The sequence below is a fragment of the Aptenodytes patagonicus genome, chromosome Z (assembly GCF_965638725.1).
Source record: "Aptenodytes patagonicus chromosome Z, bAptPat1.pri.cur, whole genome shotgun sequence".
In the NCBI taxonomy this organism is placed as follows: Eukaryota; Metazoa; Chordata; class Aves; order Sphenisciformes; family Spheniscidae; genus Aptenodytes; species Aptenodytes patagonicus.
In genome coordinates this window covers 15,618,402-15,638,527 of record NC_134982.1, presented here as the reverse complement: position 1 = coordinate 15,638,527, position 20,126 = coordinate 15,618,402, and the positions used below count along the sequence as shown (strand labels likewise).

The 20,126-nt window shown below is 38.3% G+C and overlaps 1 protein-coding gene across 1 annotated transcript in view; it reads left to right on the top strand.

Moving 5' to 3' along the window:
* RICTOR (RPTOR independent companion of MTOR complex 2) overlaps nt 1-20,126 on the top strand; it is an 89,679-nt gene that overhangs the window by 60,733 nt on the left and 8,820 nt on the right. The window contains exons 23-33 of the mRNA XM_076361875.1: nt 4,164-4,328; nt 4,786-4,862; nt 4,980-5,058; nt 5,935-6,044; nt 9,220-9,307; nt 10,101-10,193; nt 11,075-11,181; nt 11,843-12,072; nt 12,867-13,896; nt 17,478-17,655; nt 18,932-19,016. Coding sequence (XP_076217990.1) covers nt 4,164-4,328; nt 4,786-4,862; nt 4,980-5,058; nt 5,935-6,044; nt 9,220-9,307; nt 10,101-10,193; nt 11,075-11,181; nt 11,843-12,072; nt 12,867-13,896; nt 17,478-17,655; nt 18,932-19,016 — 2,242 coding nt within the window. The remainder of the gene's footprint in view (nt 1-4,163; nt 4,329-4,785; nt 4,863-4,979; nt 5,059-5,934; nt 6,045-9,219; nt 9,308-10,100; nt 10,194-11,074; nt 11,182-11,842; nt 12,073-12,866; nt 13,897-17,477; nt 17,656-18,931; nt 19,017-20,126) is intronic.

The window sequence follows — 20,126 nt, the reverse complement described above, 5'->3', positions numbered from 1 at the left end:
ACTTCCTTTTTGAAATGTATTGAACCCTGAGGGATGGATAAAACTACTTCAGGGTGTTTTGTTTCCTGAATTAGTTGACCTGCTTGGAATTTTTGGAATTCATAGGGAAATATTTTGTATATTTCATCTAAAAGAGGAAAATCACAAATAGAATGGACTGTCTCAGCCAGCAGAAATGGGTCTACATTTGCATCAACCACAGATGATTTCACACTTGGAGAAAATGTATTTACCTCCTTAAGAAATTCTTTTCCTGTTTTACCATGTGTCCAACTGTGTATGTTCTTATGGTGGAAACATATGATTATGGATGGGATTTTGAAGAGAAGATTTCACTGAGTACTACTTGACAAAAAGGCAAAATGTTGACCTGTCGAAGAACCCTTTAGCAATGCTTGCTGTACACAAAATTGCCAGTATCATCTCTTGGACAAAATGCTTATCCTCAGTGTTTCTGGTGTTGTATGCTCCCAATAGAAGATCAAAGCATAAAAAGCTAATCCAAAGGATAAAACCTTTTGATTATTCTGGTATTAACTGTATCCGTAGGGGTATAAGTGGTATTTTTGAACAACTGCAATTGGCAAAACTACAAGTCTCCCAGAAATAAAAATATTCATGTGAGGTGGAAATACTTGTCAATTCTGAGAGGATAAGATACTTGAAAGAATATGGAAATACTGAACTGACAGGTATTTGCATGGGCAGTTCCACTGACTGAGGAGTAGTTTGGAAGTAGGTCTTTGTAGATGTTAGGGGAAGGTATCTGCCATTTTCTGGGTTTGAGAGTCTGGAATTCTGAAACAGCAGCATTGCTAACAGCAAAAGAAAATTTACTGCTTCGTATTTAGCAAGCATGGTAGGAAAAAATTGAAACTTGGCACAGTTTATACCACTCACTGTTCTGTCCCATAAGGAGAATATATTTTTAAATATTACCAGAAGTGAGAAGTGAACCCTGATACTAAAAAAGAACATGCAGTTCAATTCAAATAAGGCACTTAAAGGCCTTCCACCTTCCCTTTTCAAAGGCTACTGATGAGGATCTTGTAGGATGTGTGGAGCCTGTATAGTAAGCCTCTGGAAGGGTTTGTATTAATTCATAATCGAGAAGACAAATTGTGATTTTGATTCTATATGCTGCCTCTGGCTTCTAAATTCTGTTTAAAAGCAATAAAAATGTATGGAACTGGACATAATTTCTGAAAAGCTGTGTTTTGTAAGGGAGAACGCTGTCTCCAATGAGGCTTTTTCCCTTCAGAATTTTTAATTTCCCGAGACGTTTGTTAATGAAATACCTTATTTGTTTATTTCAAAAGCTGAAGATGCTCTTTTTCTTGGGTTAACTGAGGTTATAGCCTCATATACCTTTTAAAGCTACCCAGAGCTGTGAAGCAGGTTTGTTAGCCATTTGCTGATGAGTGCCCCTGAATAAGGAAAAGTAATTTCTGTAGCCAGCTTAGCATTAGAAGGGGAGAGTAGCATTTTGAGGTGACTATATACAACAAAAACATTTACAGAGCAATATCCTTGCAGATCAGTGAAGCAGAAGCACATCTTAACCTACTTCCAGGTGTGCTTTGGTCATTCATGCTAAAGCAAATTCATACTTCCTCAGCTGCCTTTCTGCCAGTTCATGGTAGAAACAGCAGTGTAGCCAGTGTGTTCTCAAGTGCTGCAGTTCATGACCTAAAATTTTGTCTTTATAGGTGGCTAAGGGGTAGACTTATCCTACATCTGCTGGCATCTATGCTGAGGTGCATGTAGTCAGCTAAGTATAGTGACCTCTGACTTGCTTCTTCACTTCTAAGGATCTCAAAGCCCTTTAATAGTAAAAGTAAGACTCTTCTGACAGATTTAGCACAGGGCTTTATCTATGTTTTTCATGTAGTTCATGCATGAGGGAAAGAGGGGAATGTCTGTTTCCTCAGATATCTTCTCCACTGGTTTCCCTGTCAGTTCTCATCAAAAGTAAGAACATTCCAGGATTTTGCTTCATCTGGAAAAGCAATGCTGGACTTTGCCCCTCTGATCTGCAAAATGCATACAGGTGATCTTGCTGCACAAAGGTTGTGGCCCTGCTTGAAGACTTAAAACTGTTGGAAATGCATGCGGTGGTTTTGCAGCCCCAGGTCTGAGGTTTGAACGTCTTAGTCTATTGAGTCATTCTGTGTTGTAAAGACCCTTTTCCATACCTTCAATTACTTAAAACCCTCTTCTGCTGTTCTTAACACCTTTTTAGTTGTTACTCTTTCTGATGATGGTGATAAAATCAGCACTGTACAGACTGTCCAAGATATCAACACCCAGTGGATTTACCTAGTGACAATGCTGACGCATTTTGTTCTGTTTACTTTCAGTAGTTTTGGTTGCCATTGAACTTACATCTAATGCTTCCATAGAACTAACTAATATCAGCCCCAAGATCTTTTCCCTGGGTGGAAAGAGCTGACTCAGAGCCTATTGTGTGTGTAAAGCTGAGATGATTTTTTCAGTTTTAGCTCATTGTCTGAAATTTATCTGCAGTGAATTTTATTTGCCATTTCATTGTCCCATCAGAGTCATGAGTTCCTTCTTATCTTTCCCTTCTCCAGACAGAAAATAAAAATTGTTCTAATTCTGTACTAGCTATCTGGATAGATTAATTCATGTTCAGGAAGTATTTCAGGAAGTGAACATTACTATCTTTTGTTCTCTGTGTCACACTCATTGTAGTTATAGCAGTAACAACGATTCTTTATAGACAGATTTTAATGCTTGAACTACATGACACTGAATTCTCGTTTCATATTATTGTATTATTCTGTAGGCTTAACATCTACATCAAGTGATCATTTTGGCATAATAGCTCTTTTTCTCATCTTTAATAAATATGCTGCTAGTTATCTATTCCACGTACAAGGCATACGGGATGGGATGCAAACCATTTCAAAATGGTTGTGCAGCCTGTGTCAGAGTTGTGAATCGCTGTTCCACAGTCTTTCTTGGTACGTGTTACGTCATTCCTGCCTCCCCTCCAAAATATAAGCCTCTGTATATTGAATAAATAGAAATGTGCACATGATATTTGAAGTTGAAATAATGGGACAATGTTTTTGAAATTAACTGTGCACATTCACATTTCCTACTCTCATTTTCTTTCAAGTCCTTCTTGCCAATATTTCTGGAGGAAAACAAACAATCCAGAAGATGATATTAATCTAGGTAGTGCTGTCCAACCTGGACCAATTCACCTATCCCTTGGAATACAGATACTCACATGCATCCCAACCTAGATCACTTATATTTTAACATATATAAAATTTACTTGGTTATAGCTATCATAGCCTTAAATGCAGGGACTGAAGACCTGAAGAAAGATTCAGGCATCTGATTTTGTCTTTTCCAGCTGTGCTTGTCTTAAGTATAGGTAACACCTTTCCTAGTCATTGGAAACCCATAACATTGTCAGGGTTATTCAGTGCCTACTCGAGAACACTGCAAATTCTTGTAGATTAAGCCTCTTTGCTTCTATTTTGTGTGTATTTTTTCTAATAGAAAATGGTGTTAATGAGTTCATGCTGTTTATTCAGCAAGTTTTGAACAGCAGTACAGGAACTTGACACGATACTTAACTTCATTCTGCTGTCACTTGGAGAAATTCATAGTAGTAAACTAAGTGTTGGGAAACTGTCTTATTACAGAAAATACACTCTAAACAGAAAAATGTTTTTCTGAGAAGGTTTGAAAATCAGATACTTCTGGGAAACAATTTAAAATTTATTAAAATAAATTCCCCACAGATTCTAGTATTTGCTTGTTAAAGTTTTTTTCCAAAACATTGCATACATGAAAGTATATGCAATTGCACTCACCATTTACAAGGTATTTTTCCTGCTAATCCTGATGACTTTGTGTGGTGCTATCACAGTGAATGACTAATTGATAAGGGCTTTCCAAGGAGACTTGCAGTGACCAGATTACTTGTGATCTCAGACTCAAATTTCCCATTTAATAAGATAGAAATAGCTCTCTAATAGACTGTAGTTTTAATACATAAGGTGTGCATCACAGCTACTTGGTGTAAAATATGGTAGTTTAAATGTATTTTTAAAAGTGATAAACCATTAACTACATTAGCTATTTTCCTTCCATTTAAAAAAGCATTTTCCTTACTTTTGCAGAGCTGCAGGTTGTACGCAACAAAACACTTAAGAGTATTACTGAGAGCAAATGTAGAGTTCTTCAGCAACTGGGGGATTGAGTTACTGGTGACCCAGTTACATGATAAAAATAAAACTATTTCTTCCGAGGCACTTGATATTCTAGATGAGGCATGTGAAGACAAGGTGAGTATCCTTTCCCTTTTGAACCTCTTTTTGGTATGCTGCTCTGTAAGCTGTTCCCCGACCCCTCCCCCAGTAGCAAAGTAAAAGTATGCAAGAAGCTACTGGTGGTTTCCTTTCTTGATTGTCATTGATGGACTTCATAACAGTTTATAGACCCCCCTTGCTGAAAATACTGCAGTATTAATGACAAGAAAATGTAGACTTCTGGATTAAGCCTACTTTTAAATATTAATTCCAACTAATTTAGCTATTTTGATCATTATACTTTTTGTGAAGTAATAGATATTTAATGACAGAAGGTACCTAAGGTGGATAATATTAGGATGAGGTCAGTGCTGTTTGATACGTCTTTTTGTGAAAAACTTGCTGCTTCGTTGCTGGCAGATTGTTGTAATTGTTGTAGTTTTCAGAATTACATAGTGCTCAGATACTCTTTATGCATTTTTAATTATTTTAGGCCAATCTTCATGCCCTTATCCAAATGAAACCAGCTCTTTCTCATCTTGGAGACAAGGGTTTGCTTCTACTCCTAAGGTAAATGTTGAATATGTTGTTTGACTTTACACTGTGGAAACAAGTAAGTGTTTGTTTTTACTCAAATTACGTGATTTGTTTTAAGTGGAGTACTAACTGTCTGATGTTACTTTACAGATTTCTATCCATCCCAAAGGGGTTTTCATATCTAAATGAAAGAGGTTATGTAACAAAACAAATGGAAAAGTGGCAAAAGGTAATGCTAAAAATAAAAAGTGTGCTTGATATTAGGAGAAGGAAGGGTGTGAATATGCAGGTTTAGAAGGTCAAAGATTCTTAAAAATACTGCAATTCATATATGTGTATTGCTAATGCCAATACATTTATTGCCTCAGTGACTTACGATTTTGCTGAAAAAGATTGACAGGGACTTAGAGTTCCATAGCTCCTGTGCACGTGCTTGCTTTTGATTTACCCAGGCCTTTTATATAACTTCTATATTTCAGCAAATATTTCAGGAATGTGGTGACTTTCTAACAGGTTGTTGTGTAAGGTCTTATCTAGAGAAGCGTGTAAGGGAATACTACTTTTCAAGATACCTGTTATCTCTGGTTGTTGCTAATTAAAGTTAAATCTAGAGCTCGTGAAGACAGAATTAGCTTATGCTGTTAGGAAGTAAATAGGAACACAAGACCATTAAGAAAAATGCATCATTGTCATGACTAGAATCAAACTCTTCATACATTATTTTGTTTTCAGAATTGATTATAAGTGCTTGGTCTCATTCCTGTTGACAATTTTTTTACTAACTTAGAAGCTGTTACTTCTCTAGGAATACTGAAATGCATGGTGGTCTGTTGAGGTTATTCGGGTTAAAGTCAGATGTGAAGTATTTCCTTCTTTCCTTCCTTTTTAACAAATTCACTGAAATAATTATGGAATCAATTGTCAACTCTGTAAACTCACTGTATGTATGAAGTGCAGTAATTTTGGTGAGCCCCACTTTCAGATGGTAAGGAAATTCAGCCTTCCTTAAGGAGCACTTCAATTATTCCTTCCTTATGAAGGAATAATACTATGAAAACATAAACCACTAAATGTATTATCTCAACCTTTGTCTGTCTTTTTTCAGGAATATAACTTAAAGTATGTTGAATTGATAGAAGAACAACTTAATGAAGCACTTACAACATACCGCAAACCTGTTGATGGTGATAACTATGTTCGTCGGAGCAACCAAAGGTAAATTTGGGAAAATGCGTCTTTGAACGTAAGCTGAGGGGACTGATCAAGAGAGCTTTAAACTAGAATCGATGGGGCAAGGGGATACCAACAGGATTGCAGCCAGGGGTTGGCATGGCATCGCCTGAGAGTGGCAATGCTAGTGAGAACTTTTACACTGCTCCTGGGAGCATGGAGGGCTCAGGAGCATATCTGAAATGCTTGTACACCAACGCACGCAGTATGAGAAACAAACAGGATGAACTGGAAGCGTTGGTCAGCTCCCAGAGCTACGATATCATTGGTTTTAGCAAGACTTGGTGGAGTGAGTCCCACAAGTGGAGTGCTGGGATGGAGGACTACAGGCTGTTCAGGAGGGATAGGCAGGGCAGGAGAGGTGGAGGTGTCGCGCTACACGTAAGGGAGAGGTTTGATGGTACAGCCCTGACAGTTAGCGATGAGCCTCTGGGTGAGGATTAGGGGGATGGGCAACAAAGAAGATGTTGTAGTGGGCGTCTACTACCGATCGCCCAGCCAGGATATTAGCACTGATGAGTCATTCTATAGGCACTTAGGACAAAATTCTGTAGGCACTTAGGAGAAATTTCTGGATCGGTAGCCCTTGTCCTTATGGAAGATTTCAACCCCCCAGACATGAGCTGGGAATATCATACTGCTGCGACGAGCAGGTCTTAGAAATTCTTGAAGTTTATAGGAGAGAACTTCTCGTCACAAGTAATCAGTGAGCTAACTAGGAAAGATGCCCTCCTAGACTTGCTGTTTGTGAATAGAGAAGGACTCGTGGGAGATGTGATGGTAGGTGGTTGTCTTGGCCACAGTGATCATGAAGTGGTTGAGTTCAAAATTTTCAGTGTAGTGAGAAAAAAGGACAGCAGAGTTGCTATCCTGGACTTCAGGAGAGCAAACTTCAAGCCCTTGAAGGGAGTTGCTTAGCAGTGTCCCCTGGGAATCTGCTTTTGAGGGTTTAGGAGTCCACGAGTGCTGGTCAGTTTTTAAGAACCGCCTTTTGGAAGCACAGGAGCAGGCAATTCCCCTGTGTCGCAAGTCAAGCAAGCAGGGCAGAAGACCAGCTTGGCTGAACAGGGAACTCCTCGTGGAGCTCAAGAGAAAAAAGAAATTGTGTGATCTCTGGAAGTGAGGTCAGGCTTTGCAGGAAGATGATAGAGCTGTAACTGGTATATGCAAGGAGAAGTCATGAAAGGCCAAAGCTCAACTGGAATTGAAACTGGCCAGTGTTGTGTCAGATAAGGGCTTTTTTAAGTACGTTAATAGCAAGAGGAGGTCTAAATAAAACATTGGACTGATACTTGTTGAAGATGGTCACCTGACTAAGAGGGATGAAGAAAAAGCAGAGGCTTTTTTTTGCCTCAGTCTTTAATAATACTGATAGACCTTGGGCTGCCCGGTCCCCTGAGTTGGAGGATCACGAGTGTGGAAACAGTGATTTTCCATTTGTGGACACTGAAATCATAAGGGACCAGCTGTATCAGCTGAATGTTCACAAGTCTGTGGGGCCTGATGGGATTCACCCCAGAGTACTGAAGGAGCTGGCGGATGTTATGGCAGGATCCCTCTCGATCATCTACCAAAGGTCTTGGGAGTCTGGGGAGGTCCCTGCTGACTGGAAGCTAGCCGATGTTATTCCCATGTATAAAAAGGGGGTGAGGGAAGACTCAGGAAACTACAGACCTGTTAGTCTAACCTCAGTGCCTGGAAAAATTATGGCGAAGATCGTACTGGGTGCTACTGAATAATGCAATCATCAGGCACAGTCAACATGGGTTCACAAAGAGAAAGTCCTGCTTAATTTGATATCCTTCTGTGATAAGGTCACCCATCTAGTGGATGAAGGGAAGGCAATGGATGTATTTTTTTCTGGATTTTAGTAAGGCTTTTGATACTGTCCCTCACAGCATCCTTCTGGACAAGTTGTCCAACTGTGGGATGAGTGGGTTCACAGCGCGCTGGGTGAAGAACTGGCTGAAGGGCAGAGCTCAAAGGGTTGTAGTGAATGGGGCTATGTCTGGCTGGCATATGTCTGGATCACCGGGAGTGTTCCTCAGGGGTCAATTCTAGGGCCAGTTCTGTTCAGTATTTTTATCAATGATCTGGGTGCAGGAGTTGGATGCACCATTAGCAAGTTTGCAGATGATACCAAACTGGGAGATGCTGTTGAATCTCTTGACAGACAAGAGGCCTTGCAGAGGGATCTAGATAGATCGGAGCATTGGGCAATTATTAATGGGCAATTACTAATGGGATGAAATTTAACAAATCCAAATGCCAGATTCTGCACCTAGGATGGAGTAATGCCGGGCACAAGTATAGATTGGGAGAGGAGTGGCTGGAGAGCAGCCCTGCAGAAAGGGATCTGGGGGTGCTGGTCGACAGCAGGCTCAATGTGAGTCAGCAGTGTGCCCTGGCAGCCAAGAGGGCAAACCGCATCCTGGGGTGCATCAAGCACAGCATAACCAGCCGGTCAAAAGAGGCGATTGTCCCGCTGTATTCAGCGTTGGTGCGGCCTCACCTTGAGTGCTGTGTGCAGTTCTGGGCCCCACAATTTAAGAAGGATGTGAAGGTCCTTGAATGTCTCCAGAGGAGGGCAACAAAGCTGGTGAAAGGGCTGGAAGGCATGTCCTGTGAGGAGCGGCTGAGGACTGTGGGCTTGTCTAGTTTGGAGAAAAGGAGGCTGAGGGGCGACCTCATTGCTCTCTACAGCTTCCTGAGGAGGGGACGTGGAGAGGGAGGTGCTGAGCTCTTCTCCACAGGATCCAGTGGTAGGAAGCATGGGAATGGTTCAAAGCTGTGCCAGGGGAGGTTTAGACTGGACATTAGGAAGCATTTCTTTACCGAGAGGGTGGTCAAACACTGGAACAGGCTTCCTCAAGAGGTGGTCGATGCCCCAGGACTGTCAGTGTTTAAGAGGCGTTTGGACAGTGCCCTTAATGACACGCTTTAACTTTTGGTTGGCCCTGAATTGGTCAGGCAGTTGGACTAGATGATTATTGTAGGTCCCTTCCAACTGAAATAATCTATTCTATTCTAAATTGTCCAAAAGAATCCTCTTTGTCTGAAAAAACTCAAGAGTAAGTCATTGCATTACACTGCAATGTAATTTATTTTAAAAGAAAATGTCAGAATTGCTGGGAAAGCATATGATTTGTCTTTCTGACAGATTACAGCGACCACATGTTTACCTGCCAGTTCACCTTTATGGCCAACTGGTGCACCATAAAACGGGCTGCCATTTATTGGAATCTCAGGTGAGAATATTAACTATTTGTAACTTGAAAGATTTTAAGGAGTACTGTAACCCTTTTTAAATATGTTTTAAAAGAGATGGCATTTAAACAGTCATTGCAAACTAAGTTGATTATGAAAGTCTTAAGTTATATGGGGCCAAAAAGTTGTAAAGACAGTCTTTGCCATCTAGTCTCATGTAAAATTCCTTCCTGACACCAAAATATCAGAGAAATACCTTGCAACGTTTTTCTTAAAATGGCTAGCAAAATCTTAGAATGGAAAGCAACTCACCAGTAGAAATAATTTTTCAGTCTGCGTGTGAGTAAATTGTACGTTGACAAGTAAAACTGTGCCTATCCTTTTATGCATACAAAAATGTGGAGATGAAGGAATAAAATCTTCTTTCTAATATCCTGAAAAGCTAAGAAAATAAACCCTAAGTCAGTTCATAGTTGCTTTTATCAATTAACTTTTAATGTGGGTTTGCAAGATGATGTAATGAACTGAATACAATAGTTGAAAAGTTCAAGAGAAAGCTTATATATTGCAGTATGTTAGTCTGATTAATCTGTTATCTTTATAAAATCTGAATTAACTTCATGCAGTTAGTGGTTACATTAACATTTTCTACTTGCATTACCATTGCTGTTAATTTATGCTTATTATTGCAAAACTACCACTGTTCATTTTAGGGTGCATACTTTAAATTAGTGCTTTACCTTTTATTAAAAATGCAAGAGAACCTGTTTGACTGAGATATCCTTTTCATTTTCAACTGAGGGTTTGTTTTTTTCTTCTGTTTTTCTCCTTCAGAGTATTGTTACAGATCTAAGTTACACTGTTCGTTCCCCAATGCTGGATAAGTGGGAAGGAGTTAAGCAGCTGAAAGCAGCCCTTTGGGCCTTGGTTAGTAATAGATTTACAAACTTTTTGCAGTTGTTTGAGTTCTGTTATGACTCTTGATTCTGAAATAACTAAGCAAAATCCCATAAAATCATTAATTAGGGTTTTTGTCATAAAATGTGTGTGATTTTTCCAAGTTGGCATTCTGTACCCTAACTGGACTTTCAGTTGAAAATGGTTCACTGCACCTTTTTTGTTCTGAGTTTAATAGTCTCTTTTTTCTTTTTTCTTTTTTAACAAATAAAAAGAACAGATTGCCACATGTAGCAACGATATTAGTATGGAACCAGTAGTTACCAGTTACTGTGGTCTCATTTTAATGTATTTACTGCGGTGGTCCAAAATTCAGTGTTTCTGCAGGAAAGTTGGATGCCACTGTTGATGTGCGTGAATATGTATGGTTATGACACCCCTGGTACTTGGGATAGGCAAAAATCTAGTGTCTGTGCCTATTGAAGCCACACTTCTAAATTTGCCACCTCAACTGTTCATCTGCTGCTTTTCTGTCTTCCCCAAAGTTTATTTTGGAACATTTGTCCAAGGTGACTATTACTGGAAGATATTGTAGGTATGTAATAAAATGCCTGTGTAAGAGGAATGTAAAATGAGTAAACCAAGATCATACTACTGGCTGTAGTAGAATTGGCAAAATGAGGAATACATAGTAGTTAACTGTGAGCAGTTTTAGGTATTATAGTGTACCGAGTCCTTTTTTGGATTTGCACGACTAGGAAGTGCCAAAAAGGGTGCTCAAATCTCTAATTGCGTTGAGAAGGTATGGCTTGAAACTGTTCTACCAACGGACAAAAATGTCAAAAGCTTTACACTGATAGTGCTGCAGATCACATCAAAATCAAAACTTACTTGGCAAACTTTTATTCCAGGGCAATATTGGATCATCAAATTGGGGTCTTAACTTGCTTCAAGAGGAGAATGTAATTCCTGATATAATGGCACTTGCCCAACATTGTGAGGTTCTCTCTGTTAGAGGGTATGTGTATCTTATTTATACATAAAATTTACAGATGATAGTTGCCATAGGTTTTCAAATAGCCTTACCTAATTTACATGAATATAGTTTTGCACTTACTTGGAAATCAGTTATTAAAGATCATTGATGACTGAGTATCAATTTCAGTCCTATACAGTCACAGAATTGTGTAGGAAGTCTGAAAGAACATGCAGTAAGCAAATGAAACCTGTGAAAAAAAGATACATACTACTTTTCTCCTTTTTTAAAAAAACGTTAAAATATTTGCTACTTAGTATCTCTGGAATAAATTTATTATTCCATCATTTTAGTCAATATCTTTTTTGAATCTTTAAAAGCATAAATAGATGGTCTTTTGCCCAATATTGCTACTGCATTAATGTTTGTCCTTTTTTTAAAAAAGGTACTTTTCTACTTTATGTAATCAGGCTTTTGTAATAATTAGTTTTTATTTTTGAATAGTGTATTGTTCTCAGATATTTTAGTGCATTTCTTAAGCTTCCATTGATTTACAAATAAAAATTAACGAAATGCTACTTGGCAGTTTTGTGAAGTTTCTGCTGAGTTATTTTGAAACTGTTTCCTTTCAAAAGAGAAATAAGTTTAGTTAAATTAGATGCTATTATTGTTGCTCTTTTTTCTATATATACATTAAATACAGAACCTGTGTCTACGTGCTTGGTCTAATAGCCAAAACTAAACAAGGATGTGACATTTTGAAGCATCACAACTGGGATGCAGTGAGACACAGTCGTAGACAGCCTTGGCCAGTGGTCCCTGATGACATGGAGCAGCTCTGCAATGAACTTTCTTCTATACCCAGCACTCTTAGCTTGAACTCTGAGTCCACCAGTTCTAGGCATAACAGTGAAAGCGAATCTGCTCCTTCAAGTAAGTAACAACAACAACAAAACAAACAAACATACAACCCCTAAAAACCCACCACAAAACAGCATTTTGGTGTTCTTACCAACCTTTTGGCAGGATGAGGTTCAGGCAAATGGTGTAAAGGTGCTATTGCAAGAAAGAAGAGTGCAAGCAAGGGGACAGTTATACGCATTCAGAGAGATGTAGACAAGTGAGAGGGAAGAGAACAGTGTCTTAGGTTTACATTTGGTGTAGAAGTAAGAAATTTTAACACCAGGGTAAGTTACTAGTTTTTATGTCAAGTCATGGCAGCTTGCTGTAATATCCTGCAGAAATCTCCATGCTTAGGTATAAAGTTACATTTACTTGGTTGTCCTCAAAGGAATATTCTAGTATATAAATACATATATTCTGTGTGTATATACACATACACAGGGTATTGCTGTATTTAAATTCTTGTATATTTTGAGTATCTAATACATCTTAATTTTGCTATGGATATTTGGAATTTAAATCCAGAAATACACCATATTTAGATATCATTGAAGGAGCACATCGATTGTAATCCTAGTAGCTGGATATTTGCACTGAAATAAGATAGTGTGGCTTTTCTTTTGAAGCAATGAGACCTTCAGCTCAGGTACTCCTCAAGACACTTAATTTACACTACAAAGTTCTTCAGAAAATATTTTGAATTAAAATTGCAGTAAATCACATAGTGTCCCACTTTGGGTTCTATAGAGTTGCTTTTTCGCAACATAGTTTATACACTTTGAAGAAATGTCCATTTTCAGTGACAAAGTCTCATACAATTTCAGGTATGTTCATCATGGAGGATGACCGTTTTGGTAGTACTTCCACTAGTACGTTCTTCCTAGATATTACTGAAGATGCAGAACAAATATTTTATGACAGACCTGGACCTTCGAAGGACAAAGACCGTAGTCCCTTTCCTTTTTTTAATTCTAGTAGACTTGTGAAAAATCGCATTCTAAACTCTCTTACTCTACCTAATAAAAAACACAGAAGTAGCAGTGATCCAAAAGGAGGAAAGCTGACATCATCTGACAGTAAATCAGGCCCGAGGCGAAATCGTACAGTAACAGAACCTTCCAGTGGCATAGACTTCCCTGCTGGGGAAGACTTCAACCCTGTTTTCAGAGTTCCTAAAATCCAGACTTTACGATTAGAAACTTCTTTTGTTGGAATTAAGCACATGGAAGATACTGATAGTACCCCAAGTATTGGAGACAATGATCTGAAGCTGCCAAAAGGTCTTGGAAATGAAATTCACCGGGAAAACACAAGCAGAGAAAGGCTAATAGGAGATGGTACTACACAAACACATTTCAAGAGTCGTAGCTTAAGTTTTAATACAGATACCACAACAAGTGGCATAAGCTCAATGAGCTCTAGCCCTTCAAGGGAGACCGTAGGTGTGGACACTACAAACGTAGATACTGACTGCGGAAGTTTGAGTACTGTGGTAAGCACAAAAACAGTTAAACCAAGTCACTGTTCAACACCACAGTCTAACCACCTGCCTCTCTCAAAATCCAACTCTGTATCCCTGGTACCACCAGGGTCTTCTCATACACTTCCCCGAAGAGCCCAGTCTCTTAAAGCTCCTTCTCTTGCTACGATAAAAAGTCTTGCTGACTACAACTTTAGCTACACAAGTTCTCGTGATGCCTTTGGCTATGCTACACTAAAACGCTTACAACAGCAGAGGATGCATCCTTCACTGTCTCACTCAGAAGCCCTAGCATCTCCAGCAAAGGACGTGCTGTTTACTGACACTATTACCATGAAGTCTGGCAGCTTGGATTCTCGGCTAACCCCAAGCCGGTAAGAGATTATTATGTGCTCATTTCTTACTTCAAAGCTGTAAGAGCAATTCAATAAGAACAGTATCTTTCTAATATTTTTTCCAATTTCACCTAAAAGTGACAGTTGTTGCAGAATGATTCATAACTTCACTGAGAGCAGTATCGGTATTAGGAGAATAATATAATAGAATGAGAATTCTCAATTTCATAAGTGCTGTCAGAGAAATCCGGCTTTCATAGCTGTGCTCAGCCCCTTTAATGCTGTTAGTAACAAAGGAAAATGTTTCCTTTTATCACACTTTAATACTTAAATGCAATTACACTGCTAACATTATTAAAGTTGCAATGACACAAAATTGCCCATGTAGTTAGAGCTATATTTCAGAAGAGAATTTTCTTGATGTCACTTGGTGAGGTTTTAAGACAGGGACTCCTGCCAATATGCTATATTCATGTTCACTGTGGCATTGAGGCCAGTAGTGAGATACTGGTACCACTGATATGAATGTGGGTTTGGCTTCTTAGCTACAACAGAGCAAAGATTCTACTAATAGTGTTTATTTTTAGATGGCAGTGTCACCTCTTTATTTCTGAGTAATATTAGATGTTCTGAAGACTAATTGGATAGTTACATAAGATATCTAGCTCGTGACATTGACACTGTTCCTAGCAGCTACAGTCAGTGCTTAACAACTTTCTCTTAAAAGCTCTTCTACCCAATTTTTCCTTTCAAATCATCTTTCAGCTAGTGCATTGGATTTCCACATTACTATTGAAAGGGAAAAGATACTTTCTATCTCTGTTCTAACCTAAATATCCTTTCTCAGATGAGAGAAAGGGGAGAAGCTACCAGTACATTATTCATCTGTTTACTGCACAGAACAGCAAATGCCCAGTCCCTGAACTGCACTCTGCAATCCAGTTGAGTGTATATGGTGCCTGTTTATTATTATGCATTTTTGTCCTGATTAAGAGCAACATTCATTTGTTGATATTTTCACGTGACTCTGTAAAGATGCCATAAAAGGTGATTGAACAAAGGGAACAAAACTTAACTTAGAACTAGACTGAGTGTGCTGATTAAATTAAGGATGATTCCATAGTTAAGCTGCACTATCTGGGAAATCAGAAGTGCTGTTCCTTGCTCTGTCACTGGCTTCCTGTGCTAATGCACGAACAAACCAGTGTCATTTCAGTGGCAGTACAGGTTCTGTTGCGGCTGTAGTAATGTTGTACCATTCCTTGCAGTCATGCTCTTGATGTGCAAAGCAGCCTTGCTGCAGTGGACTTCATCCTGAGACTCTGCATGCAATGTCATACTAACAGTATTCCTGGTGCTTAGCTGTTCGTGATCTCTTTATATCTCAAGGATTTGAGCTGACCTTTTTAACATTGAACTGAAATGGCTGGAGTGCTCGTATCTCTGATAAGGTTAAAAAATTGCAGACCATACATATTATAAGAGATTGCCAGATTTGTTGGTTACTGATATAATTGTTCAGAAAGACTATGATATAACTAGTGTCTGTGTTTTTCTTGCTGGTTACAGCTGCGTGTCTGCACTGAATAATTGTGGTCCTTTTAATTTCAGAGTATGTTACTACTTCCGGATAAATATTGTCCTTAACTGCTGTTTAAGTATTAAATTGGAAAGAAATAGTCTGTCTTTTTTTTGTCTGCCAAGGCTATTTTTCTGTCAGTCTTCAGAAAAATTTATTTGATTCATGCTTCATTGACAAATTCATGTGTTCGTAGCAACTAGCAGCTGTAAATTGATTTTTGTGATGTTTCTAGTTGTTCTTTTCATTCAAAAGGTTGAAAAGCTTGTTTCTTTGCATAAATTATTTTGTGAGGCTAAATTTTCCACCTATGTCTTTAAAGACCAACAAAAAATGTTAATGTGCATGTCTCAAATCCTGATCATGGCTCTCACCCTATCATCTGCAGACATGCTTTCATGAAAACTTACCAGTGTTTATCACTACTAATGATATATCTGTTAGCTTTTCCAGGAAAAGCAGGGACAAATGTTTAGGATTAATACTTCTATCTTTAATTTTATGTTGAGAGTAATTGTAGAATGCTTTATTATGAAATAACCAATGCAATTGGTAACTTTTTGGGTTTTAGAATCATAGAATAATTTAGGTTGGAAAAGACTTTCAAGTCCAGCCGTTAACCTAGCACTGCCAAGTCCACCACTAAACCATGTCCCTAAGCGCCACATCTACACATCTTTTAAATGCTTCCAGGGGTGGTGACTCCACTACTTCCCCGGGCAGCCTGTTCCAATGCTTGACAACCCTTTCTGTGAAGAAATTTTTCCCAATACCAAATCTAAACCTCCCCTGGAGCAAATTGAGGCCGTTTCGTCTCATCCTTTTGAAGTATGGCTTGACTTTTATTGTAAGTCCACTGCTACTGTTTACTAGTACTGGTCAGAATTAGTTAGTAGCAAGAGTACTATTGATACCCTATAATTTGTGTTCTGCCCATTCCCATCGCATAATAATGTCTTGAACCATGCATGGTCAAACCTTGATAATTTAATTTTATCTCAGTATAAATCTGTTAAACTGTTAGGGATAAGAAGACATTTAATTGCCCATCTAAAACAAAAAATGATATAAAATTATTTCTAAGGCAGAAAGTCAAGAAATCAAATGTTTACTGTACTTTACCTCCCAGTGTATAATAATCCGCAGTAATATAATGAAAATTTGCTGTTCCTAAGGTGTGTCTCTTTTTACTAGGAAGCTTTAATCCACTGCATATAGACCATCTACATAGGTTGATTAGCAGAAAACATTTACAGTTTTTTATCTTCAATGAGAAGTAAAATGACAAATGGCCAGATGTGAAATTTCCATCATCAGGACTCTGATCAGCACTGAGGACTTGTTCTTCAGCCTCCTCTCTCCTGTCTCATTTTCCCAACCTATTTCTTTCTTTGTTCCTCGGGCTGCTTGTCTCAGTCAGCTCTGCTCACTGTGCAGGTTCAAGTTTGTTCTTCGTGCATTCATGTTGAGCAAATTCTTCCTCCATGCTTGGGTGACCTAGCGGGTGGCTCCTTTAGAGTAGGGGAAAAAAATGTTCCTTGCTTGCATCACTGGTACCTTAGCAGGCTCAAGCTTTGCATTTGCAGGGATGCACCTGCTGAGCTCTGAGTTTGTGAATACCCAGGGAAGGTACGTTCAGTGTATAGGTACATATCAAAATGAGGCAGTTAGCAGTTTAAAAGCCTAAATCTTCACTGACCATGTCTGGGCTGTAAATCTTCAAAGCCTGGTAAGTTGGAGAAAACTTGTGGGTTTGCAGGGTTGGCAGCCCCTCAAGCAGAAGTTCCATACTGCTGTCTTTCAAGTCCCTGTCCCAGGACTTTCAAAGAAAAAATTTTTACCCAAGGAACTGCCAAACCATGCAATACAATATGAGACAGAAAAAAGCAATGAGTCTATAGCTGTAGTTTGACAGAGTAACAAGCTCTGGGTTCTACAGTGGGAAGATGAAGACAGTCTTTGTGTCAGCAGTATTTCTTACTTTTAATGTGCCAGAATAAGAGATTTACCAAGATTGTGATTTATTATTTAAATGTTACAGGTTCATGAAAGCTTTAAGTTATGCTTCGTTAGATAAAGAAGATTTGTTAAGTCCTATTAACCAAAACACACTTCAGCGTTCCTCTTCTGTTCGCTCCATGGTTTCTAATGCTACATATGGTAGCTCTGATGATTACATTGGCCTTGCTCTCCCAGTGGATATCAATGAAATATTTCAGGTATGTATGTGATAACTTAATGGGTTCATTTGCATTTTCATACTGAAAGGTAGTCAACTGTTGCATGTTCATCAGAACAGATTAGATCTAGAGAAATGAGGAAATACGGATGTGGTACTTTCAAGGAATGCATTTTGGAGAACAAGAGTTTCTTTTCTAACCCTGTTTACAGAAAATCACTAGTCTGTTTTGTATTATTAGGCAAATAATGACACAGACTAGGTTAGAAGAGTGTTAAACAATGGTAGCATAAATATGCTGTCATAAGATTTTTAATTGACAGCTAGCTTTTATACTAAAATTAGCATAGTCTGTGGACATTTTTTAATACCTCTTTAGCCAACTAATTGATATGTTCATTGGTCAGCCGTAAATGATGTGCACAATTGCACAGTTAACTTCCTGCTACCATGATCTTGATTAAATATTAGTTTACTTGTGTATATATCATCGTAGCATTAAATTATATTGTCTTGACTTAATCTCACAGATATATTTAAGTTAAAACAGATTATTTTAAGCATCTTATCAATTGTCTTCCTCTTTCTACTTGGTTAAAACACATTCCCATCTAACAAACTGATGCATCACAGGGTTTAATACTCTATTACTTAATTATCAAAACCAGGATATGGTCTATGTCAAAGGTAAATCAGTGGGCTTCCTTACCTTTAGCTTACTTAGTCTTTGCCTTTCAAACCTGAATTACTTTCTTACTAATCTCAAAAAATTACTGAAGCTAGAGTAAAGGCAAGGTTTTCCATCATACCTGCTTCTTTTCCCCCTTTATGAAATGACTACTTTTTCTTTCTCCTTCACCGTCTTCGTGGCATATGTATGTTGCCTCATCTCTTCTCTCTCAACTCTTTTTGTAGAATTGAGACACGTCTCGACTCTAAACCATCTTACAGGCAATATTTTAGGTGTCCTGGGTGTTTTTGCACTGCTGTCCTGAGATCTGCAGTGGTGTAGAGTGATCATGGACGGATCATTAATAGCCACTTCTGGGTCACTGGTTTCGTTACAGCCTGTCACCACTGTTTTAACATTTAGTGGCTGTTCATAAGCCTTGCTTAATACATGTTCATTCACAAATGTATGTTTTTCTCATTGGCTTTTCTTTAGTACTCAGGAGCCCATTCTTACTTTCTTCCTCTAATTAGATCTTTTTCCTGAAGTAAAAGATGGGCAACACTTTATTTCCTCATAAAATGTATTTTTCCTTTGTATATGTTTATCACCTGTGCTAATTTTAATTTTCACTTGAATATTCCAGGTAAAGGAAACTCCGTATTTCCAGAAGAAAACCACACCTCCATTTGATGACCGTGGAGCTAGGGTCTTCGCACCTGATGCAGGAGGTACTGTTTTTGCTCCCCTCCTGTACCTTTCTGTTGTTTATTTGTACATTGGGTGGGGTGTTGGTTTATTTGTTGGTTTTTCTTTACAGAAAAGGTTATTTTTAGCTGTTATGTTTTGAGAACTGTGTTCTGGATTCACGATAGCAGGCCATTAATTCCCTGTTTTATTTAGTTTGAGATAATGTGGTGTTGTTTCAAAGCAACATAAGCTTGGTCCTGCTCTAATAAACAAAGGATGAATGTCTACTTATCTTTGATTATAATATGAGCTAATGCTAATCGAAGACTGGTAGTGATACTGCATTAAAGAAAGTAACAAAATTTAAGCTGAGATAAAATATGTATGCCACATATTGAGCTGCTACCTTTTGACTTCCCTTTGATTACACGTGAATTTATAGGAACCAGTAAAGGTGTTAGGTGTGTATTTCAGAGGTAAATTTTGTCTTTCTGTGATGTTTCCATGACAGTTGATCAGCAGAGGTGATGTGACATGGTACAAGAGAATTGCAAGTGGTCTGTAAAGCCTGGCTTGTTCTGGAATGCACTTCCTTTTTACTCCAGAGTAGTCAGAAATCTGTAGGGCATCAATATGTGTCTTTTCAGTAGGACAACTGAAAAAGAAGCATTGAAACTGGTCCTAAGGTAGTGTAGCATAGCTGTTGTCCTGCCTCCTAGTTAACTGGAACTTTATTACAAGCACTTTGAACATCCAAATAGACGCACCTTACTGATAATTTTTTTTCTTTTGTGTAATGTAATATATAAAACTGATATATTAAATATAAACATTTTCCTGAAGGTGTGTTTCTGTAGCTTGCTAAGTTTCAGTGTAAAGTAACTCTTGTTCAAAATTGTATTTGTTGGTATTTTCCACCCAAGGAAGAGCATGTCACTAAAGTGTCTTCGGCTTGTTTCTTCACTGTTGAGACTAGCTTCTTCCTATTACAGGCACTAAGTTACAGGTTTTTTAAGTTGCGTTTCTGTGTTCATTGGTGCATGTGTCATTTAAACATCTGGTATATTGTACTAACCTTGTTTGACACTATGAAATTGGTAACATTAGTGTTACATGGGTATTACTAATGTTGATACAATGTCAGGATTTAC